The 19,216-nt window shown below is 39.0% G+C and overlaps 1 protein-coding gene across 1 annotated transcript in view; it reads right to left on the bottom strand.

Annotated features, from left to right (window-relative positions):
* Positions 1 to 18,230, bottom strand: part of LOC102769699 (caspase-1) — a 29,926-nt gene extending 11,696 nt beyond the window's left edge. Inside the window, exons 1-2 of the mRNA XM_015563846.1 lie at positions 18,224 to 18,230; positions 1,489 to 1,755 (exon numbers count right to left, since the gene is read on the bottom strand). Coding sequence (XP_015419332.1) covers positions 1,489 to 1,755; positions 18,224 to 18,230 — 274 coding nt within the window. The remainder of the gene's footprint in view (positions 1 to 1,488; positions 1,756 to 18,223) is intronic.
* Positions 18,231 to 19,216: the final 986 nt, after the last annotated feature.

Here is a 19,216-nt window from a genome sequence, read left to right as displayed (position 1 = left end):
TAAGAATTGACATGTGCTTACACATGTGAAATACACTGAGTTTTCATCCCATAGTTTACAATTGAAGACAAGATATCCATAGACAAAATATGGTCCAGTTCCCTGCTCTGCATGAGGGAGAGCCATAGGCTGTCCCTCAAAATGCTGAGCCCAAGGTGACAGACTGCAGCTCATCCCATCCTTCCCATCCAGACTGCTAGACTGAATTAACCATCAATAAGTTCAAGAACGTTTTCTGGAGGAAAACTTGTGGTGGCAGGAGTGTACATGTCAAGAACTTTTTTTTAGAAAGATCTCTGCCATTAGAGTCATTCAAATAAGTCATCGAATTACCATATTCTATGGCCCGGAAAACAATTGCCAAGTAGATGAGAGAGAGACAAAGGCATGGCAGCCTGACTGAGGAGGCATCAGCTGGCAAGCAACCAGGCGACTGCAGGTGTTGGCTTTATTAGAGTGGTTTGTCCAAGTGCTTCTAGGACTCAAGGATTATGAACTGAAAGGAAAAAGAAGAAACTGGGGCAAAGAAGAAGAAATGTTGGCTACTATACAATTATTCTGAACCCTTATTGTGAGTATTGATTGTCTTTAATTTGGGGGAGTGTTAAATGGGGAAAAAAAAGGTATTAAAAGAGATACAGGAAGTTACTGAGAGATGAGCTTTGCTGTGTCAGTAAGCCAGGCATAGGCTTCCCCTAGTCCCAGAGAAAAAGATGTCTTGCTTTCAAAGGACAACTTTTCCCTCTGGTTGCATTTGGGGAGCATAAAAGAAACCAGGGGTTGAGAGTCCGCCAGAGCTCCCATCTCGGCTGTGTGGGGGCCGTAGGCACTATAGATAGAAGGGGCAGGTCAGATGCCTGTCTGTCTTGTATCAGGGCCTCAGGAGCATGTGAGGTAGAGGTCAGGCCTTACACAATGGTTTACAGCAGGGGTCCTCAAACTATGGCCCACAGGCCACATGCAAATACAAATATTGTATTTGTTCCCATTTTGTTTTTTTACTTCAAAATAAGGTATGTGCAGTGTGCATAAGAATTTGTTCATAGTGTTTGTTTTTTTAAACTATAGTCTGACTATTCAATGACAGACTTTAAATCTTCATTTCAGAAAACTATAAAAGTTTCTAGGGATTCTTAGACTTAAGTAACTAGCTGACTAACTAACTAACTAAGTAAAGCGTCTTGCCAGGGGGACTAGAGAATGTGGTATGAAGTTTATCAGACTGTTCTCATAAACTTCAACAACTGAGCTACCATATACTCAGGATGGGAAGTGAGTTTTAATTCTTAGAAGGATTCTGAGGCTAAAGGAATAAGAATAAAGAGTAACGAGACAGGGAATATACAATAGTGCCACTGACTTAGAAATGGGGCCCTGAAGCCAGATGTAAAGAAGTTGTCGGCAAACTATCATGACCAATGAAGAAATCCTATGTGGGTGCACAGACACGGGGCCTGAGTGGGCTTTGGTCCGAGCTGTAGACCTTACCTGAGGGCAGCCCCATCTTCTCTGCAAGGTGGGAGTCGATTTCACAGATGTGATCGATACATACTTTGCTTGCCTTGTCCCCTTTCCGAGTGACTGAGTCAATCAAAGCTCGGGCCTTATCCATATCTGTGTCATTTTCACGTCTTACTTTCTCCATCTCCTCCTGGTTCAGCACTCTTTTCTCTAATAGGTCATCCAACAAGCCATTTATGGTGCCCTCGGTCACTGATTGGACAAAAACCATCCTCTTCTCCTTCAGGACTTTGTCTGTTTGAAGCACAAGGATTCCTCAAGTCACTAAACAGCCTCATTTTCCTCTCAAGTCAGCAACAGCCTCCTTTAGATTTAATCCATAAAATGTCCCTCCCCATGCAGTTCAGTCATCCTGAGCTACCCACATCCCTCACTCTCCCCTCAGTGCTACCCAGTGTGCTCACTGAGAGCCTGAAGTCAGAGATTTACTATCAGTGCCTCCTGTTTACTCAACTCTGCATAATAAAAGAAGGAAACAGTGATAGCCTATTCCCCTTGGGGACAGAAGCTGCTGGCACCCATCTCATGGGGATTCTGCACCCTTTGGCAGATAATTCAGTTAAGATTGCAAAATGACAGGGTAATACCAGTAAAGCCCAGTTCCTTTCCTGCCCTCACCCTGCCTTTCTGAAAACTGAGAGTCTTTGGGGCCCCTTCTCTACTTCCCTTTCTCCTCTCTCCTCTTTCTTCACTCTCCCTCAGTTCTGTTCACCTAAACATTCACAAAACCTAATTATGGCTTCCCCAAAAGCCAGCCACTTTCAAAATTTTTTCCCTTTTAGAAAGTAACAAACAAACAAACAAACAAACAAAACAGAACAAAGAAACCCCAAAACTCACCGTTGGTGTCTTAGTCCATTCACGCTGCTGTAACAAAATGCCACAAACTGGGTGGCTTATCAACAAGAGGACTTTAATTCTCACAGTTCTGCATCTGGAAGCGCACAACCAGGTGCCAGCATGGTTGGCTTGTGGTGAGGGCCCTTTACAGGGTTGCAGACTGCTGACTTCTCACCATGACCTCACCTGGCAAAAGGGTGAGCTAGCGCTTTGGAATCCGTTTTAAGGGTGTGAATCCCATTCACGAGGCTTTTGCCCTCATGATCAGTTCAACTGCTAAAGTCCTCAACTGCTAATACTGTCACCGTGGGCCTTAGGTTTTCAACATGAGTATTGGAGGGATACATACATTCAATCTATAGAATTTGGAGAAGTTGAACCAGTGTGATCCGTGTCCCTGTCCTGCAGATCTGCTATGTCCTAGGAGCCATGTGTCTCTGAGAAGCAGCTCTGCTGTTAGGAGTGAAAACATTTTCCACCAGAATCAAATATTTTCTTATCTAACACTTTCTTTTCAGGTTATTCGGTTTTTGGGATACTGTAGAGACTAATGGCTCAGACTCTGGACTCAGAATGTCTGATAGCATTTTAACCTCCCTTTCTTCAGCAAGGTATTAAATTTCCCTATATTTTTGGTTCCTCTATTGGTAAAATAAATTAATTAATAGTACATAGCTACACACCTTTGAACATTACATGAATGAAAATATGGAAACTGCATAGCACATCGTGAGCCCACAATGTTATTATTTGTTATTAATATTGTTTTAATTTAAATATTTGTAAATTAAATCACCAAGGTTAGTTATTTTCAGGTTGTCTAGTTAAATTTCTCTCTTGTGAGAATCCTCCTCCATCTCATTCATTCATTCAGTCACTTAGCATATATATCTGGGTGACCTACTCCATGTTAGACACTGCTCTAGGCTCCAGGCGTTTAGTCAACGCAGTCAATGGTCCCTTGCCTCATGGCTTCACATTCAAGGTGAGAAGAGAAAGGTGAAACCAATATGTGACTGGGATAGTGTGAGAGTGTGGTTACGTGCTAAGGAGAAATTAATTAAGAAAGCGATTCATGAAATATGGAGGGTGTTAAAACTGAAGACAGAGGAGCTCAGGAAGGCCTAAAGAGGCACTGCTCTTTGTAAGCATGTGTTTAATTGCTCGTCCCAAAATAAACTCAACATAACCAATTTATTTCATAGATATGGTTGATGGAAGATAGACTAATAACAAAATGCCTATTAGTCTTTCAAAGTTATCAATTTATTTACTAAAAATACTGATGGGAATATTACCTTGGTTTCTTAAGAGAATATTAACACAGAGTTAGTAAAACATGCAGGGTGTGTGTGAGCATGCATACATGCAGGAAATATCTAAATTAAATATTATTAGCTGTAATACTACTGTTTTATTATTAAAAGCAAACTTACATTTTAACACATGGACCACCAGTTCCTTGGTATGATGTAGGCTACTTGTTAAATTAATTTTTTCATTAGAATAAAATCGGCTGTATAGATTTTAATGTAAGACTTTTCTCAGTGTGTTTTTATTTTTACGTTGCTTCTTACCCAGTCCAGTATGCAGCACAATGTTGTGACCCTTGGCACAGGGAGGCTTATTGTAGGGAAGAAATCAGAAATTGCATGTATATCTCTTCCCATATACATTTATATCTATTCATTTATTTCTGAAATGCCTTAAGGATTTCACATGAGGGCTTCCCTACAAGCCAGGGCCATACACTGATGAGCTGAAACATGCTGAGGTAGCATTTCAGCCACAGAAAGGGTGGCCAGGCAGTATGCCTGGGATGTAGAACCATAAGTTTTGATCCTGGGAAGCTAAGTAGAGAGTTATTACATAGCAAGGGCCCATTGTGTCCTGAAAAATTAGATGCTAAAAAAATGGAAACATTCTAAATATCTGTTTTAAGTTCATGCATGTGCTTAAGTTTTGATCCTGGGAAGCTAAGTAGAGAGTCATTACATAGCAAGGGCCCACTGTGTCCTCAAAAAGGAAGATGCTTCCATGGTGTAATGGTTAGCACTCTGGACTCTGAAAAAGGAAGATGCTAAATAAATGGAAACATTCTAAATATCTATTTTAAGTTCATGCATGTGTAATCAAATTGTGCTAAATACATACACTGGGATACTACTCAGCAATAAAAAAAGGAGCAAATTAGTGATACATGTAACAACCTTGATGAAAACATTATGCTTTTATTATGAGTGAAATAAGCCATATACAATAGAATACATATCCTATGATTCCAATCATATGCAGTTCTAGAATAGGAAAAACTAATGTGTTTACATAGAAAGCAAGCCACTGTTTTCCTAAAGAGGAGGTGGAGAGAAACATGAGTGCAAAGGGCATGAAGGAACATTTTGGGGTGATGGAATTGTTCTGCATCTTGATAGTGTTATTTTACATCAGACATTTATAAAGAATAATCAGATTATATCCTTAAAAAGAGTACATTTTATGTTATGTAAATTATACCACATAATATTAACTTGCAAAAACTGAAATTACTGGTTGTAATGAGACACTGGATTAGAAAGGATTATCTGTCTTGTTTTAGGAATATACACTATTCTCAACAATTCAGTTGAAACTTAGTGACTAAAATGGAATTACCTATAGTTGGATGGACAGAGTGGAAATAAATTTTAGAAATGATAAATATGTCAACTCAGCTATGTATGTAGAAATAGTGTCACATTGACTGTTAGATAAATAAAATCATCATAAAATAAATTAATGGGACAGTCCAATTATAAGTCATGTTTTAAAGGAAGCATACTGATTTAAAAATCCTCATGTCAGACTTGCCTGTGAAAGCTGTCCAACAATATTGCTTTGAATAACAGTAAGTGGAGTGAAAAGCCCTTACATAGAAAGCAGAAGACCCCTGTGCTTGTGTTCTGGTTGTGCCATTTTCACCCGTAGAAAGCCACTTACATTCTCAGTGTCTTTATCTCTTATTCTTTTTTATTATTTTAGGGCTGTTAGGACATTGTGATTCATACATCTTAGAAAACTAACCATCACATGTTATTTTATTTTTCCTTTGTCTAAAACCTCTTTTGGGGGTGAAGTGGTTAAGTGATTAAGGTGATGGACTGCTAAAACCTCTTTTGTACAGTTTATTAGCATGGACTTTGAGATCCAATAGCCCTGGGATAATTTACCTACAGACCTTGGACAATTTATTTAACATCCCTGTGCTTCCGTGTTCTGATGTGTGTGTGTGTGTGTGTGTGTGTGTGTAAGGGGGATTCATAACTGTTCTTACTTTCTAGGAAGGAATAATGAGTGGACCATGTCACAGTGCTTCCTGTCTATACTAGTCATGAGCCATATTTCAGAAGCTAGGATTGTCAAAATATACTTTGTAAAGCACTTATAAATTGTTCATATGCTTTATTTCATGGCCTGTCATGAAAACTATGCAAGTTAAACTGGTTAAATAAATGTTGATTCCATTTTATGGATAAGAAGACCAGATTTTTAAAAAAAAGTTGGTTCAGAAACTTGGAAATCACAAATTAAAGAACTTGGGTGAGAAATGTGCTATCCTCCTTGTTTAATATAGTCATGTGCCACATAACGATGCTTTGGTTAATAACAGACCCATAAATGAGATGGCTCTATCTATACTAATAAAAGGGTAATATGCTAATTAGACCGGACATCTTCCCGACATCCTTCTAGGCAAAGCCACGGTGGCAGGGGTGAAAGCAGAGGCAGTTGGGAGTAATCAGGCCGGCAGAGGGGAGCAGTTAGGGGGCGATCAGGCTGACAGGGGGGAACAGTTAGGGGGTGATCAGGCTGGCAGGGGAGGGCAGTTAGGGGCAATCAGGCCAGTAGGGTAGGGCAGTTAGGGGCAATCAGGCTGGCAGGGGAGTGGTTAGGAATGATCAGGCTGGCAGGCAGAAGTAGTTAGGGGCAATCAGGCAGGGTCATAGGCAAATGGTTAGGAGCCAGCAGTTCTGGATTGTGAGAGGGATGTCTGACTGCCGGTTTAGGCCCTGTGGGATCGGGCCTAAACTGGCAGTCACACATCACCCAAGGGGTCTCAGATTGGAGAGGGTGCAGGCTAGGCTGAGGGACAACCCTCCCCCAGTGCACTAATTTCATGCACTGTGCCTCTAGTATATTATAATGGAGCTGAATTTCCTGTAAGAAGCAGAAGGATATGTGGTACAGGATGAATTATTTTTCTTTATAAATTATAGTTCAGATATAAAATTATAGGTTTCAGGTGTATATCCCCATGATTAGCAGTTTATATAACTTGGAAAGTGATCACCCTGATAAATCTAGTACCAACTGACACCATATATAGTTATTACAATACTATTGACTATATTCCCTCTGCTGTACTTTACATCCCAGTGACCACTCTGTAGATACCAACTTGTACTTCTAAATCCCTTTAACTATTTTTACTTATCCCACTAACCCCCCTCTCACCTGGCAACCATCACTAAGTAACAGGTATCTGCTTGTTTGCTTATTTTGTTTTTAGATTCCACATATGTGAAAATATTTGGCATTTGCCTTTCTTTGTCTGACTTATCTCACTTAGCATAATACACTCTAGGTTCATCTATGATGTCACAAGTGGAAAGATTTTCTTCTTTTTTTTTGTAGCTGAAGTAGATGCCATTGTGTATATAGATAGATAGATAGATAGATAGATAGATAGATAGATAGATAGATACCACTTCCTCTTGTCCCATTCATCTGTTTTTGGACACTTAGTATCCAGAAATAGTATGCTTCAGTATCTTGGCTACTGCAAATAATGCTGCAGCAACATATGGATGTATATGTTTATGTTTTTTTGTTTGTTTTTTTGTTTGCTTTGGATTTTGGTGTTTTTTTTGTTTTTTGTTTTCTTTTAGTGTTTTGGGTTTCTTGGGGTAAGTACACAGAAGTGGAGTTGCTGGGTCCTTCTTTGTTTAGCTATTGTTTTAAAGTCTATTGTGTCTGGTAAAAGCCTCCTCCATTTTTTTTGTTTTGTTTTGTTTGTTTGTTTTTAGTTTCCATTTTTATGGACTATCTTTTTTCCATCCCTTTACTTTAAATTTGTATGTGTCTTTCAATCTAAAGTAAGCCTTGTGTAGATAGCATATGTAAGGGTTTTGTTTGGTTATCCATTCAATCACTATATATAATGACTGAGTGGCCAGATTATTATGACCGGACAGATTATTATGACCACCCCATCAGTACTTCATTGACACTTTCAAAAATACTGAATGTTGAAAACTTCCTAAGCAAATACTCTCAAGGTTTTATTATTATTATTATTTACATAATTAATTCACTTCATTGTACTGATGGAGTGGTCATAGTAATCTGGCCACTCAGTGTATATATAATTGGAACATTTAGTCCATTTGTATCTAAAGTAATTGTTGATAGCTGGCCAATGTTGCTCAATGTTGAGTGTCAACCCATGAACCAAGAGGTCAATGGTTTGATTCCCAGTTAGGGAATATGCTCAGGTTGCAGGCTTAATCCCCAGTAAGGGGCATGCAGAAGGCACCCAATCATTGCTTCTCTCTCATCATTGATGTTTCTCTCTCACCCTACCTCTCTCTCTAAAATCAATAAAAGCATATTTTAAAAAATAAAGTAACTGATAAATATGTATTTATTGCCATTTTATTATTTATATTTTTGATCTGATTTTTTATTCTTCTTTAAGAAGACCCTTTAATATTTCTTATAGTATTGGTTTGGTGGTGATGAACTTCAGTTTTTCTTATTAGGGAAGGTTTTTATCTTTTTTGATTCTAAATGATAGCTTTGCTGGATAGAATAATCTTGGCTGTAGATCCTTGTTTTACATCACTTTGAATATTTCTTGCCAATCCAATCTGGCCTGCAAAGTTTCTGTTGATAAATCAGCTCACAGTCTTATGGGAGCTTGTAGTAAACTAACTGCTCTTCTCTTGCTTCTTTTAAGATTCTCCCTTTGTCTTTAACCTTTTTCATTTTAATTATGATGTGCCTTGGTGTGGGCATCTTTGTGTTCATCTTCTTTCTGTGTTTCCTAGACTTGTATGTCCGTTTTCTTCACAGGGTTAGGGAAGTTTTCTGTCATCATTTTTTTCAAATAGGTTTTCAAATTCTTGTTTTCATCTCCTTCCAACAATCCCATGATGTGAAAGTTGGTACACTTGAAGTTGTCCCAGAGGCTCCTTACACTACCCTAATTTTGGGGGATTCTTTTTTTTCCTGACCTGACTGTTTTTTGTTTTCTTATATTCAAATTTATCGATTTGATCCTCTGCTTCATCTACTCTACTGTTGTTTCCTAATAATGCATTCTTTATTTCAGTTATTGTATTCTTTATTTCTGACTGGTTCTTTTTTAAGGTTTCCATGTTTTGTTTTGTTTTTGCTGTTAAAATTCTTAATAATGTTCTTGAGAATCCTTATAACCATTGTTTTTTGTTATTTTGTTTTGTATATATATTTTTAATCCTCATCTGAGAACATTTTTTCCATGGATTTTTCCTGGAAGGGAGGAAGGAAGGGGGAGAAACAGTGATAAACATCAACAAAATTGGTTGCCTCTGACACATACCCCAACCAGGGGGTATTTAATATGCAACCCAGTATTTGGCCTTGACTGGGAATCAAACCCACTACCTTTTGGTGTGTGCACTGATGCTATAACCACTGAGGAACACTGGCCATGCTTAATCCATTGTTTTGAACTCTATATCTGATAGTTTGCTTAGCTCTACTTTATGAAGTTTTTGTGTGGGGGTGTTTTGGTTTTTATTCTGAAGATTTCTCCTGGTCTGTCACATGGGTCCTGTTCCTTCCTCTCCTCATTCTGGCTGTTTTCATGTGTTTGTTTCTATGTATTAGCTAGAGCTTCTGATTATCCCTGTCTGGGTAGAGTGACCTTATGTAGAAGGTGTTCTGTAGGGACCAGTGACACAGCCTCCCTTGACACTTGGACTGAATGTTCCAGGTGCGCAATATGTAGGCTGTGTACACTGCTGAGTTATAGTTGAGCCTTGATTGCTTTTGTTACATCACTGGGAGGGATTGACCCTCAGGCTGATTGGCTGTAAGGACTGGCTGTGACTACAGAGGAGGAGCTGCTGTGCAGAGGCCAATCCCATAGAGCAGATTTCATTTCAGTGGGGCTTTGGTGCCCCCTGAGTCTGTCTTTGAGTGCATTGCTCGTGGAGGTGGCTAGGTTGTAATCTGATGTGGTCTGAAGTTGTTTATCAAATGCCCTGCCCTGGGGCCACCCAACATGAGCAGATGACTGCTACTTGTGTTGGACAAGGACATGCCCAGGGGAAGCCAAGCTGTGAACTGAGGCTGGCTGCCATTAGTGCCAGGCCTGGGGCCATTTAGCAAGAGGTATGGGTCACAAAGAGGCCAGATGCTACTGGTTTGAGAGATTTTAGGAAAGTCTAAAGCATGAGCCAAGACAGGCCCTTTGCATGGAAAAGACATTGGGCACAGTTGGGTCGACTGGAGACTCAAGAAATTACCAGGGCCGGGTAAACAGTGTTAGCCAGGCTGATGCAGATTCAGATATGGAGACTGACTGCCAGCTCTCTCGGGAGAAGGTTCAGTGATCTCTGCCAGCACCTTCATCTGGGAAAAAGCTGTCCCTCCAGCTCTCATCCTGAAGCCAGACAATTCTGTTATTCCCCATATGATCCTAGTGCCTTTCAATCTCCTGCCCTAGGGCCTTGAACATGAGAGATCAAGTCAGTCAGTGTGTGGACCCTTTAAGAGGAACTTCCTAGGGCTCCAGCAGCCCTTTATCTCACTAAGCCACAATCCCTGCTGATTTTCTCAGCCAGAAGTTATGGGAACTTATCTTCCCTGCACTAGATTCTGGTGTGGGACGCAGACCTCTGGCTCCTCAGGGGGGACCACTGCAGCTGAGTTATCCTTCCCAATTTTTAACAGCCACACATGGATTTGGGACCAGCCTGCTCTGTGCTTCTGCCCCTCCTACCAGTTTCAACATGGCTTCTTCTGTATATCCTTAGTTATAAGACTCTGTTCAGATAGATTTCATGTGGTTCTGAATGGTGGTTGTACTTTAGTTGAGTTGTAATTTTGATGTGGTTGTGGGAGGTTCTGAGTACTCTATTTGCTATGCTGCCACCTTAACCAGAAGCTCAAGAGGAATTTTTTTTTTTTCTCCAACAGGAGGCATACCTGTGGGGCTTTGCAATTGACTTCTTCTCAGTCATAGCACCTGAATTGTGGGTGCACAGATTACATCCCAATTAGTCAGCCACTGACCTGTTTCAGCACAGACTCAACAGTGCAAAATATTCAGAGGCACTGCAGTCCTCCCAGATTTAGTCTGATGGCCCTCAGAGTTTATTGTTTAAAATCTTTGTTAAGGACCTAAGGTCCTGTACAAAGACACAGGTCCATAGGAGCTACCATAACAAGTAGTAAGTGCCACTGCCACTTTAGTAAAAGCTTTCTGTGATAGTGTGGAGTTGGCTTGTACCTGAACTTCAGGCTATAATAGTGTAAAACAGGTAAATTCTCCTTTCCCCTCATGAATTCCATGCCAGAGAGAGCCTTCTGTGTAAGATAGGGTCAATGGAACCCAAAACAAATGTCCAAAGTCAAAATATTGAGCCCTTACTGTTCTATACCCTCTACATGTTAAACATCCTTTTTTTAATGAATACCACAAAGTTTCTTAATTTAATCACTGCTTTAAGATGCAATAGCCAAAACCACATTGCATGACAATCCCTATGTTTTTTATCTCTTCATCTTGAGCTATTATTGTTAGCGATCTTCAGACCAACTTTTATTTCATCCTGACAGTCACTATCATGCTGATCTATGCCTTATTCACTTTCTCCTTGATATTTCCAATCAACCAATCCAGTCAACATTTTTGTCATCGAACAGCACTGACAGTTTAGTAATTCTATTTCTGACACTTTTGTGAGGCAATGTTTATAAAGTCCACAGTAGTGTAGAGTAATGTCCTAGATCTTCACATCCACTCAACACACACTCAGTGACTCATTAGAGCAGTGATTCTCAACCTGTGGGTCGCGACCCCTTTGGAGGTCAAATGACCCTTTCATAAGGGTCGCCTAAGGCCATCCTGCATATCAGATATTTACATTACGATTCATAACAGTAGCAACATTACAGTTATGAAGTAGCAACAAAAATAATTTTGTGGTTGGGTCACAACATGAGGAACTGTATTTAAAGGGCCAGAAGGTTGAGAACCACTGCATTAGAGCAACCTCCAGTCCAATAAATTTTATTCATGGTAAGTGCCTTATACAAGTATACCATTTTAAAATATATATTATTCCATTACTGTACTTATTCTATGTTTAGATACAAAAATACTTAGCATTATGTTGCAATTGTCTGCAGTATTTAGTATGGTAATATGCTGTACAGGTTTATAGATCAGTAGCAAGAGTCTATACCATGTAGCTTAGTTGTATAGTAGGTTTGTGTGAGTACACTCTATGATGTTCACACAATGGCAAAATCATCTAACAACACGTATCTCAGAACTATCCCATTGTTAAGTGAGGCATGACTCTACTTGGCTCCATGTACTACTCCACAGCCGGGCACTACTTTAAGAAATATGAGTTATAAAAGCAGAAAATGGGATTATGTACTTAGTTTTTATGGAACTGAAGATAATCAATGAAGATAAAATATCAGCATTGAAAAGAATTGTGACAATAAGTGAAGGCATATACAAAAGTGCTGTGAGATATCAGAAGTCAGTCAATTAAATATAACCTTGACCAGCCAGGGAAGGGCACCCAGGCTGGCAGAACATACTCTAACTGCAGGAGGCATAGTGTTTAGATTGGTGATGGAGGAAAGAGAAGGTGACTAACTTATTGAGATATTTCTGTGTTGTAGGTACTAAGATAGCTCTTTTCACCCACTCAACGATACTGAAAAATTAAGCCCGATTTTAAAGATCAAAAAATTGAAGCTTAGAGTGTATAAGTCTCTTTCTCATTAGCAGAGTCATAATACAAAGTGTAATTGGATTTATATACTTTAAAGTCAGTGGTTTTGTTTGTTAGTTTTGAGATGAAAAAAATCCAATAAGTAGAATAATATAAACAAAATGTCAAGGCTGGAATCAATGACTAGAATAATATAGACAAAATGCCGAGGCCAGAATGATCTCCTAAATGCTTATGACAAAGGTTGCTTGTTTGGAATTAGTGGAAAGGGAGTTTTGAGCGACAGAGTGGGTCAGATTATAAAGATTCACAGCAGTCAGCCTCAGTGAGAAATTTAACTGGCAAGACAGGCAGCTTCTTAAGGAGACGACTCATGTGAATTTGCCTCTAAAGTAGCGATTTTGTACTGAATGCTTAATGAGAGAGAACTAGACTCTAGAATAAGTATCTAAACTACATTGGTTCCGCAAGTGAAATCTTTTGAAAATACTAATATTCAGACTTACTCCAGATGATTGAACCAGAATATCCAAGAGTGAGGCTCAGGGTTACAAATACATAAAACTAATCGTAGTGTTTTTGATTTATATTCTCTATTGAATATCACTGCTGAATGTCTCAATCTAATGTAAGGAATAACCAGGAGCTGTCTGAGACCATCCATGCACCAGAACATTGTGAATTTATTAAGACATGCACTTTGGGGCACTGCTGGTTCTATATGAACCAGAACCTGGTTCCCGGGCGGCCAAGGTGTTGAGATCAAGAGATGTGATTGGAGCTCCTGGGAGTTCAGGTGGCTGGAGAAGAAGCTTCAGAGGTTGTGAGCTGGAGGGGAGCAGCAAACTAGCTGGCAGCCAGGAGAGCTATAGTCTCTGTGCATCAGATTTCTATATCAACAGTATTATAAAAATACCAGCCTATGGGACCTCTGCGAGGTGGAAGGCTGGTATTAGAATGGCATTGGTGCCAAATTTTTGAGGAGGGATTGATGAGATCTTGAATTTGGACTGTCACCTGCCAGGAGAAGCAGAAGGAATGAAGTTTATAGGCATACTAAAAAGCAAGCCACTATGAGAATATACAGAAGAAACAAGAAACTGCAAATTGATGTCTCCAAGAATAATCAAATAAGAATATAGAATGGCAGTGGATGAGGAGTTCAAATAAGGAAAATAATAAGCAATTACTTTATAGTAAGGAATAATCAGAGAAATTTAATGATGGAAGTATATCAGTTGTAATTAATAGTGATTAGGTTAAAAGACAGATATATAAAGTTTGTGATAGCATAAGTAATCTGAAACATATTTTTAAACAATTTATCTAGAATTCAATAAACAGAGATGAGGAGCAGGGGAATTTGAAAGAGGGGTTTAGAGATATGAAGAACATAATGAGAAGTTCTAATATGTATCTCTTTAAAATTGCAGAAAGTCATAATTGAGAAAATGAAAGAGAGAACAATATTGAAGAAATTTTTCCAGAACTGAGAAAAATATGATCTCACTGAATGAGGAAACACAATGCACCCCAGAGAAGATAAATCCAAAGAATAACAGCCCTGGGGGTGAGCCATTGTTATGTGTTAAATTGTGTTCCACAAAATACAGGGGCAGGCAAAAGTAGGTTTATAGTTGTTTGAATGGAAAAAAAAAAGACATTCCGTTTATAATAATACTCATTAATATAATGAGAACTGTTTCACATACCACTGTAAACCTACTTTTGCCCACATCTGTATATAAGTTGAATTCCTAACCCATAGTAACTCAGAATTTGCCCTTATTTGGAAAAAAGTCCTTGCAAATGTAATTATTTAAGATGAGGCTATATTAGAATAGAGTGAACCCTTCACCCATTATGACTAATATACTTATAAAAGAAGAGAGGCTCAAGAACAGAGACAGAAAGAATAACATATAAAAACATAGACACACCTAGGGAAGACAGCAATATGATTATGAAAGCAGAGATTGGAGTTATTCAAAGAGTAAATCAAGGAATTCATGGATTGCCAGCAACAACCAGAAGCTGGCAGAGAGAGCACGGCCCTGCTCACACCTTGTTTCAGACTCTCAGAGTCTAGAACTATAAAAAAATACATTTCTGCTTTCAGCCCCCAGTTTGTGACATTTTGTTACAGCAGCCCTAGGAAAGGAATACAGGCATTATTGGTTTCATTTTGCAGATTAGTTGCAGGGAGATGAACTACTTACCAACGTGACTGGGGAGAAATCTCAGCCTCGTGTGTTTATCATGCAATAGTAGTAGGGCCAAGACCACATATATGGGTTAAAAGAAGTAAAATATTGGTGACCTACACACTCCCTCATGAACGAAGATGTGTTTTCTTTGAGACTCACAGCTATAACTTCTTTTGGCATTCTTTAGCAGAAGTTAAAAATTGTAAGATTTCAAATAAAATATTGGATCAGAATCATCTCCTGCATGAATTTTCATACGACAGTAAATATCTGAATCTGAATCCATAAGGCTACATTCGTGCATTTACATGCTCTCCCATGTTTCCTGTCGGCACATAACCTGATTAACTTATGTATGTTTCTTGGCAAACCTGTAGGGTGTTTACATTTGTGGCCTCTGCTGGGGAGATTAAAGGCCAGACTTTGGACTCAACCATTTAATACTATCAACACTTTACACTGGTGTAATTATTCACCTGATAGGTATCCAACTCAAGTGTCAATTTCCCTACCTGTAAACTACCTGCCTTGGAGAAGCTGTTGAATTAAAGTTAATGTTTGAAAATCAGTATCACCTTTTGAACAACAGACATTCAGGAATGTTAATTATTACTTTAATATAATTTTCAAATATCTTTAATGCTTGTAGAATATGAGGTGTCTTAAGAGAAAAATTATAAGAAAAAAAAAAAACCAGCATATTTCCACAAGCAGTTTTTAAAAGAGTGAACATTACATCCATTCAAGGGTGAAGGGAGACTGGAGTGACATGAAGATTATCTTGATTAAAAAAAAAGAAATTGAATACATAAATAATATGTTAATAAGCAATGCAGTGTATGATGTTAACTTGTATGAGTTTAAGAACCATTCTCATCACATGCCATAGCCCATTAGCCCACCTGATTTACTGGGTACTCTCTTTGTGGAAAGCACTGTTAATTTACTACATATATCATCTTATGTAATCCTTACTACACTGTGAGCTTGGTAGTATTAACTCACCTCACAGATAAAAAATTGTAGCTAAGATTAATTATACATATAACCACACATCGAATAACAAGGATGAGGCTAAGATGGATCTGAATACATGCCCAGATTAGTTTAATTCATAAGGGCTAGAAGCAAAGCCAGTTTCCAAACTTTTCTTTCTATGGTGAAATTTGGTTCAGTTTAGTATTAATCTAGTTGCAGTCCATCAGTCCATTGTGTAGGGTCAACATGTCTGTGGGCCATGAGGGTGAATACTGGGAGCCAGAACAGTACACCCCCAACAACAAAAATCTCAAGAGAGCGAGAGAGCAAGCTCCTTTGTTTAGGAGTTTAAGTATCTCAAATCTTCCCAGGCTTACAGTAGCCGTGCCTACTGTATGACTTGCTCCCAGGCGCAACTGACAGAAAAATAGCTTCCCTATGTCACCCAGACTTTAACCAGCATGTGCCTATTTTCCCCTCATCCAGTCTCTGGGGAGTGTTAAACTGAAGCTTCTTGGAAAAACTGCCCAAATGATATGTCTATAATATTTGGCCTTCCCTTTGCTCCTTTCCAGTTACTTAATAATGGGGTTACATTACAGTGGTATCAGTAATACTTCATTATGTATTACTATATGCACAAGGAAAATACAGCTTAGGCAAAATGAATGGCCATTTACCTGCTATGAATGGTGCAGAGCCATGGCATGCCATGATGCTATGGTGACTCCACAAATTTTCATTCCTTGGGTACCAAGCTACATATAGTTCCACCCTGCACATTTGGGCTAGAAAGGCTATGTTTACTATCAGAACTTTCATGAACATTTCTTAAGGAAGTTTGGTTTCTAGCAATGGAATTTCTATCCCTGAGTTTTCCCCTAGTGTTGTTCCAGCAAGAAGTTTTGTTTATTACATTGGATAGTTGTCATAGATCTGGCGCTGAAAAAACTAGCAAGAAGATGAGTGCATTATAGAGTCAATGCTATTGAAGATTCTGACTCAGTGTTTCATTTGTTCCCCATTCCAGGCAGAACTCAAAGTGAGGTGTAGGTGTGTCTATGGCATTGTAAGGGAATGGATCAACAAACAAATAGAGGACGAGGGGCATTCTCAATTAGATTACAATAGTCCATGGCCTTCATTGTTAATGATGGATTATCATTGGTTGGGATGGGGAAGGGAGGAATAAGAAACAAGCAATTTGAAATGAGAGATTTATCAAAAATAGATGACCACTGGAGACATTAATCATCTGTGATAGAAACAGACTTTGTTTTCTTCCACCATAACTAACAGCTTCTCCCTTTGAAGTGGCTTGGGGAAGTGCTGGTGTTCTAGTACTGGTAGTTCACCAGAGAAGTCATCTTCACTCTGAGGAGGGAGCAAAGGATTATAAGAATGGACCAGCTCAAATATCAGTACCTGGAACTGGGGTCTTAGGAAGACTGGTAATATAGAGGGTAGTCCTCAGGGGACCACCCACAGACTAGCATATGCAAGTAGACAATATAGCACAAAATAACAAGCAAAGAAGTTGACTAATGTAATTTAATGCAAATGTAATTATTTAATGCACACTTAATTGATACTCAATTTGCTCCCTGACAACTCCACCATCACTTTATATTGTGAAAAGCACGTTAATAGAAAGATGAGGTAAGAGCAAGTTATAGGTAGAAAAAGAGCTTATTGTTTCTCTAGAGATAAGAGATCATGCAGTAGGGTCACATAGAAATAGGGTCTGAGGCTAAGGTGATAGGAAACCTATTCTAAATTGACAAGACAAATGAAAATAGCAGATACCTGACTCAAGATACAGGGACTAGTAGGACTTTAGGTTGAATCATTGACCCTTACCTTAGTGCAGCCCGATCTTTAATGCAGGTTGATGGTCTTCCCTGAGATGGGTAATACTTTTATGGCAGGCCCAGCATTCTTTCCCAATAATAAGGTCAATCAACACTGGGGCCTTATCCATGACAATGTCCTTTTCATCTCTCACTTTGTTCATCTCCCCCGGCTAATCACTTTGTACCATGGCCCACTGAATGAATAAACAGCCTCCTCTTCTGAATCAAGACTCAGTCTATTTGAAACAAAGATTCCATAAGTAATGAACACAGCCCAATTTTCCTCTCCACTCACCAACAAGGAAGCAATTATTTCAGTCTTATTCAACCAAACATTTCTCTCCATAGGGCTCATCAGTGTTGAGGAATGATCTTTGAATCTTGCAGCATCTACTCAATATGATTCTTTCTGATTCTAGCATTACCTGCATATGGTCACTGAGTAACATGAGAGAGTCTATTTCATGAATTTCTGTTAACTTCCTGAAAATCAGAGGTCATTCTCCTCTGACACACTCCCATTTCTTAAATTCCAAAGAGGTCTGCTGATATGCATATCATGCCCAGGTGACTCACAGTTTCATATTCAGATAAGACTAGCAAAATACCAACAGAATTCCAGATTCTTCCCAACCTTTACTGCTTATGTCAAAAATACTGTGAAAGGCAGTCTGACCTCCTTCCCTTCCTCCTTCTATCCCCTTGCCACATAAACCTTTTAGGTTTACGTTGCTCACATACACGTTCAGCAAGCCTAATGAGGAAGTCAGCCTTTTCCCAAACTATTTCTTCCCCATGAACTCTCAGATTAGAAAAGACTCACCAGCCATGGCTCCCACACTCACCTGGGGTGCACAGTTGAAATAGCAGGCAAGTTGGTGCTATCATTTTATGTGGGTATGTAGGGTGTGTGAAGAGATTGAGTAATAATAATTACACCTACCTATATTTGTTAATAGTTATAATTTCCTAATAAGTTTTTCATTTTTAGGGAATAATTATTTGAAATAAATAATAAATGATAATCATAGCAGAATTGTGCTAATAAGACATTTGCTTCACCCTCCCTTGGAAATTGAGGAATATATATATATGCTTAAGTGACCATTATGACCGAATGACCAGAACAACCAGAACAAGTCCAGCAGTAGCTATGATGTGCAATTACCGCCAGACTCTCAATGCGGGAGAAAAGGCTCAACACAGCAGCTGCCCCCAGGTGGTCAGTGCACTCCCACAGCCAACCTCCCACAGCCAGCCAACCTCCCGCCGCCCCTCCACCCCTACTGGCCAGCCCCAATCAGCCCTGATTGCCAGCCAGGCCAATGGGCCCCACCTGTGCATGAATTCATGCAGAGGGCCTCTTTTGAGAATATAAAAGAAGAGAGAAATCACACATAGGGTTAAATCTATGCAATAAAGAATCATCAATTCACTGAAGTTTAAACAGAAAGTCAAAACAGAGTATGGGATGTTTTGCCACTAAATCAAGTACATACTAAGATATTTTTTAAATTGTGGTAAAATGCAAAATATCTACTATATAAGACAAACTCAAAAAATCTCATTGGCAAAGAAGTTTGATCTAATGCATAGAAACAACCACAAAGAATAGCAAAAATAAGGAAACAGAAACAAACCCCATATGAAAGAAAAGGAGGAATCGCCAGAAAAGGAAATAAATGAAATGGAGGCAAGAAATTTGACAGAGAAAGAATTTAGAGCAATGGGTATAAGGATGCTAAAAAGGATGGAAGACAAATTTAACAACATTGTAAGAATTAAGAGAAAGTAAAGAAGAATCAAGAGGAAGTAA

Source organism: Myotis davidii, unplaced genomic scaffold (genome assembly GCF_000327345.1).
Source record: "Myotis davidii unplaced genomic scaffold, ASM32734v1 scaffold4999, whole genome shotgun sequence".
Taxonomy (NCBI): Eukaryota; Metazoa; Chordata; class Mammalia; order Chiroptera; family Vespertilionidae; genus Myotis; species Myotis davidii.
Note: the sequence above shows the minus strand (reverse complement) of the source record. Positions and strands in the feature narration are given on the sequence as shown.